General features: G+C 40.6%; 1 protein-coding gene across 1 annotated transcript; it reads right to left on the minus strand.

Annotated features, from left to right (window-relative positions):
- On the minus strand, nucleotides 1-4,748 carry LOC125722590 (uncharacterized). Its single transcript, XM_048998776.1, has 2 exons — nucleotides 4,201-4,748; nucleotides 1-2,949 (listed from the first exon to the last, which is right to left on the minus strand). The coding sequence occupies exons 1-2, from the start codon at nucleotides 4,310-4,312 to the stop codon at nucleotides 2,204-2,206; spliced, it is 858 nt and encodes a 285-aa protein (XP_048854733.1). The 5' UTR covers nucleotides 4,313-4,748; the 3' UTR covers nucleotides 1-2,203.
- Nucleotides 4,749-5,896: the final 1,148 nt, after the last annotated feature.

The following is a 5,896-nucleotide window of genomic DNA, read 5'->3' on the forward strand; positions in this document are numbered from 1 at the left end:
TTCATACATACATTTATAGGAAGATTTTGGGATTTACAAAGAAAAACGTTTTGTGAAAAAGACAAATCTTGTGAACGAGGTTGAGAGATGCTGTTTCGATAGAATCCTGTAGAGGGCACTGTGTATGCTAAATCGAAGGCTCCAGGAATGTATTCGGCATTTATAATCATAAACAATAATAATTGAAATATTTGTGGGCACATGGCAATTGGCTCTGAGATTAAAGTTATTTAAAATGAATTTGTTTAAATTTGTGGGCCGGCATGGTGGTGCAGTGGTTAGCACTGTTGCCTCACACCTCTGGGACCCAGGTTCGAGTCTCCGGTTTGGAAAATGGATGGATGGATGTATGATAGAATGATTAAGCTGTAGCACATTTCAAATAATATTTCATTTGTAACACATTTGTTCTCCAAACTTCTACATTTTTAACCTTTGGCCACAAGATCATCTTCTTCCTGCCAGTATCTTTTCTTTTCCTTTGATCCTCGGTTGTTGGAATCTGCTCTGCTGCTTGGAAGTTCCCTGGGGAGTTAGTGTTGGGGGGGTTCTGGTGGAATGTGACCATCGGCAGCCATGGGCTGGATAGCGCTGTGGTGCTCAGCCTGGCTCTGTGCCCTTCTAGGGGCTCTGTGTCCTTTGTTAGCACAAACATTTTGCACACCTGACATTACCATGCATACAGTATTTCTCGTATTTTACAAAATACAAAAACACTGATCAAAGTCTGTAGAAAAAAACATTTTATTTCATGAACTAAGTCAAATATGAATGATAAAACACAATTAAAATACTTTTTTTGAATACATGCCTCAGAAATTGCACATCCCTGATTGTGCGTTACCTTCATGCTGCCTTGAAATTTTTGATTTCTTCACTGTAGCCCTATGTTATACATCCATCCATCCATCCATTTTCCAAACCGCTTATCCTATTGGGTCGCGGGGGGTCCGGAGCCTATCCCGGAAGCAATGGGCACGAGGCAGGGAACAACCCAGGATGGGGGGCCAGCCCATCGCAGGGCACACTCACACACCAGTCACTCACACATGCACACCTATGGGCAATCCAGCGACGCCAATTAGCCTCAGCATGTTTTTGGACTGTGGGGGGAAACCAGAGTACCCGGAGGAAACCCCACGACAACATGGGGAGAACATGCAAACTCCACACACATGTGACCCAGGCGGAGACTCGAACCCGGGTCCCAGAGGTGTGAGGCAGCAGTGCTAACCACTGCACCACCATGCCGCCCCCCTATGTTATACAATCTAATCTTAACCTTATGTTAACTGATCCTATTTTTATTTCTTAAATATTCCCTCCACCACCCCCCCTCTAAGGAGGACTGCTTTATTTACAATTAATCTAATCCTATGTTATACAATCTTATCTTTACCTTATGTTAACTGATCCTATTTTTATTTCTTAAATATTCCCTCCACCACCCCCCCTCTAAGGAGGACTGCTTTATTTACAATTAATCTAATCCTATGTTATACAATCTTATCTTTACCTTATGTTAACTGATCCTATTTTTATTTCTTAAATATTCCCTCCACCACCCCCCCTCTAAGGAGGACTGCTTTATTTACAATTAATCTAATCCTATGTTATACAATCTTATCTTAACCTTATGTTAATTAATCCTATTTTTATTTCTTAAATATTCCCTCCACCACCCCCCCTCTAAGGAGGACTGCTTTATTTACAATTAATCTAATCCTATGTTATACAATCTTATCTTAACCTTATCTTAATTAATCCTATTTTTATTTCTTAAATATTCCCTCCACCACCCCCCCTCTAAGGAGGACTGCTTTATTTATAATTAATCTAATCCTATGTTATACAATCTTAAGCTTACCGTAACCTATCCTATCTTAATTTTATTCTATGTTATCTTATCCTATCTTTCTTATCTTATGCTATGCAATCCTATCTTATTCTTATACTATGTTATCTCATATAATCTTATCCTAAACTTATGGTAATTTATCATGTCTTTGTAAAACATAAAATGGCATACAAGTTAAGACTATCTTAACTTGTCCTATCTTTATCTTATTCTATACAATCTTAACCTTATCCTATCTTAAGCTTATCCTATAGTACCTTATGCTATAGAACTACATGGTAACATATCCTAATTTTATCTTATCCTAAGTACGTATGACAAGTCTCGTGTAATTATGTGCTGAATCTACAGGGAAATGTAGCTATGTGCATCTGACTGATAGCCCATCTCCACACCCATCTCCTGAGCCCTGGGCATGGTACTTAGCTGCTCCAGTGCATCAATAGGAAAGATGAACTCATCTTCATCAATCCTACGCCTCTTGGTTGAATGAGTACCCTCATTATCCTCATTCTTCCCCTGTTTCGCTAAGTTAATTTCATTTAAATGTCTGTTCCAAAACTCCTGACACCAGTACTCAGTAAAGCACTTGGCGTCATAGGTCATTTTAGAGTACTTTGTTACATAATAGTTATACAACCAATAGAATTTTTCCAGGTGAGATGAGGCGGCTACAGCCTGTGCTGGAGCCTGAAGCAGAGGGGTCAGATGAACCATGCCTGGAGCTGAAAATGGATGTGGAGCTGGGCTTACAGGTGTGACTAAGTGTGGGGATAAAACAGAGGAGCCCATAAAAAGAAATGGGGATGAAACAAAAGGGGAGGGGACTGAAGACGGAAATAAAAATGAAGAGGAGGAGAAGGTTGGTGAGCTGGGCTTAGGCTCTAACCCCTTCTGTTGGTCATACCTCCTTCTTCGCCCTGACCGGCCTCCCGCCGTTTTTCTACGGCGGCCTGTGCCCTGCTGACCCCTGCTGGTTGCCACCGGGATGGCAGCAGATCCAGGAGAGGCAGACGTGGTCAGGGAGCTGGCTGCCGGCGGCCTGGTGCGGCACTTCTTCCGACGGCCAGCATCACTGGAACTGGTTTGTCCTTTGGGATTATAAAGACAGGGGACAGCATATTTAATTTAAATGAAACATTATGTCACTGTACAACAACACTACATCACAACCATCACAGATATCACACTTGGCAGTCGGTATTGCACACTAAGAAAAATTCCCCCGTCTTTATTGGATACAGGAAACACACGCTTGGGAAACTTATGCGCTGGTCTTGACTTGGGCCGTCTGCGTTTCAGCAGGGGAACCTGACCTATACAAACAAGCCAGTTTGTGCACAGATTCCCTGATACGCAGAACAACAGCGAAAAACAACACTGGAAAGGTTCATGTGCATCAAATATAGCAGCCCACTCAATCCAAATGCTGGCATCAACAACTGGCTATTAAGTCAAATCCTTTACATATCTTACACTTTCCATAAGTTGCATTATTTATTCACTCTCAAGGTACCAAACTAAGATTTATGCTTTTTCTGATTACTACCGCGTTTCCCCGCAAATAAGCCCTAACATGATTTTTCAAGAAGCTCGTAATATAAGCCCTAGTTATTGTCCCATGGATTGTACGGTAACTAGAATGAGATGCGGTTATACTACGAGAAGGCTACATGGACAAGAGGCGCTCATTTAAGGACAGAGTTATTGCTAAACATGAGAGATTGGGGACACTGGTTCTACAGGAAATTGAGTTGCGAGATATTCAGGACGGAATTTGGAACTTGGAGATTTACAATGATGTTCCAGAAGAACATGACATTACGACTATATTTGAATAAACATATGCAGTATACAGCAGAATTTTGTTCATGAATAAATTCACCGTCAAATTGTTTACATGGAAAGATACTGTTAGAAGATGACATAATGTCTGTGTTTGAATAAATGTGGATTTTTGTTCATGAATACCGGTAAATATACTGTAGCATGTTATACTATACGCGTCATTTGGAACAAAAATGAATATAAGACCCTGTCTTATTTTCGGGGAAACACCATATATTAGGACATATTCAGCTGTTACTTTACCACTTCATGATGATTTTCTCTGATGTTTAAACACAGCACAGCCACAGATTTTACTGATTTCATTATATAATGTAGTAGACATGCAAAAAGACTCCCGTATATTAAAGCTAAAGGTGAACTACTTTATTATTTAGACATGTACTTCTAAAACAAGATAATAGAACAGAAGATTCAAGAAGACTAGTCAAGCATATTCTGACTTTAACTCTTTAAGTGCTGAGTTAGTCTGGGCATCATTTTGCCATCCTTACCTCGGCCAACTGGACCGGGGATGTATTCCGGGGCGATCCGCACACTGACTGCACCTGTCGGCAGCAGCCAGTCAATCCTCTGGAGATTCACGGTGGTTTTCACGATGGACATCTTTCGCGTCTTCTCTCTTGCTGATAAACTGCAAGTCTGAGCTGCTTTAAATGTTCAAATGAAAACTCTAAACGGAATAAGAATTGTTATGATTCGGTTGCTAAGCTACGGTGGCCGATTGGTGTCAGCGCGCTGCAAAGTCTTCAAACGCTTTAATCAAATGACAAAACATACGATCTACATTTACAAAAGCGCAGAAACGTAGAAGTACCACAAAATTTTAAGCGCTGAAAATCCGCTCACAACACAGTTGTGAAGTTTCTGGGTGACAAAGAAACAAGACGGACCAATTATGGTTTAATTGTATATCGAATGTTTACGAAATGTCGATATCTTATCAAAACAGGATATAGAATGAAACACTACATTATATCAATCAATCATTCGGTCGCCATTAAAGACATAGAATAATATTCCTTCCTTGTTATAAGTAACACGAGAGCTGCAGTCTTGAAGTTGCACAGACTCCCAGAATTCATAGCGATAATTACGCGACCCATTCAATTAGTGGGTTTTTTGATAATTGGGAATGGGGAGGAGCCATTGGGTGCGTTCGACTTGGCTTAGGTCTGACTGCAGCTGACGTGAGGGGGAGTGCCATCTGCCGGCGGCTGCAGGAGTGGAATATAAACTGACAGCAGCCAAACTAGACAGCTTCTACTCCTCCTAGTGCGAGACCTGACTGAGATGGCCGCACTTCCAAAAGGGTGTAGATACATCTATACAAATATCACCTGCATGCACATTACCTCTTCTACAATAACCAACTCCTGATCCAAAGTGCTAGCAGTGAAAAGATAGCTGCCAGGAAAAAGATCAAATACATTTATTTCAAGGATTCAAAGTTTTTATTGGCATGCACAGAATACAATGCAATTCTTACTTGAATGCCTTCTTCACAGACTAGACGATTAAACACATAAAGCAGCGCAACATTACAGTAACTAACAATAAATAAACGATTAACTTATGTGTACTATTAGAGCATTTATTGAAACTTTACTTCTTTACAGGCTTTTCGGGAGAAATAGCAGATAATGCATCGGAACTTCCAGAGATACAAACGTCATGCGTGTGACTAAAATTGTTCAGCCAATAAGGGCAAAGTTGTGTCACGGAGGCAGGTCCAGTTTGTGCAGCCGGCTGAGAGTTTTTTTTTATTATTTTTGTTATTGAAGCTTTAAATTACAACAGAAGTAATAGCTGACCAGTGACCATTAAGATTAACAAAACAAACAAGAACATTTACGAGACATTTACAAAATAAGCCAGGGGCACATAGTAGCGACATTTACAGTTACGCCGGCTGAAAGGTGCTGCACGATCTTTCTTGCTCTCTGCACGTGCTGCACGATCTGTCACGATCGTCTTGTAGGTTTTTGTACCATGTGACTTGGTGACGTTAGGTGACGTTTTGCAGGGCCGGCTTTATGTCGGACAAAAGAAATCTAACCATGATGCAGTAATTCTAGAGGCAGCAAAGCAGACTAACCAAAGATCTCATAGTAAACAAAGAAATGTGATACTGCAGTTAAGTTTCGGAACAAAGCTTTTACAATGTTAAAAAGTACTCACAACTTTCAG

Source organism: Brienomyrus brachyistius, unplaced genomic scaffold (assembly GCF_023856365.1).
Source record: "Brienomyrus brachyistius isolate T26 unplaced genomic scaffold, BBRACH_0.4 scaffold40, whole genome shotgun sequence".
Classification (NCBI taxonomy): domain Eukaryota; kingdom Metazoa; phylum Chordata; class Actinopteri; order Osteoglossiformes; family Mormyridae; genus Brienomyrus; species Brienomyrus brachyistius.

Excerpts from the sequence above, each read along its gene's own strand:
- LOC125722590 (XM_048998776.1), bottom strand. The coding sequence starts at position 4,312 with ATGTCCATCGTGAAAACCACCGTGAATCTCCAGAGGATTGACTGGCTG. Across the intron at positions 2,950-4,200 it reads CCCCGGTCCAGTTGGCCGAG|GACAAACCAGTTCCAGTGAT; the intron begins GTAAGGATGGCA and ends ATAATCCCAAAG.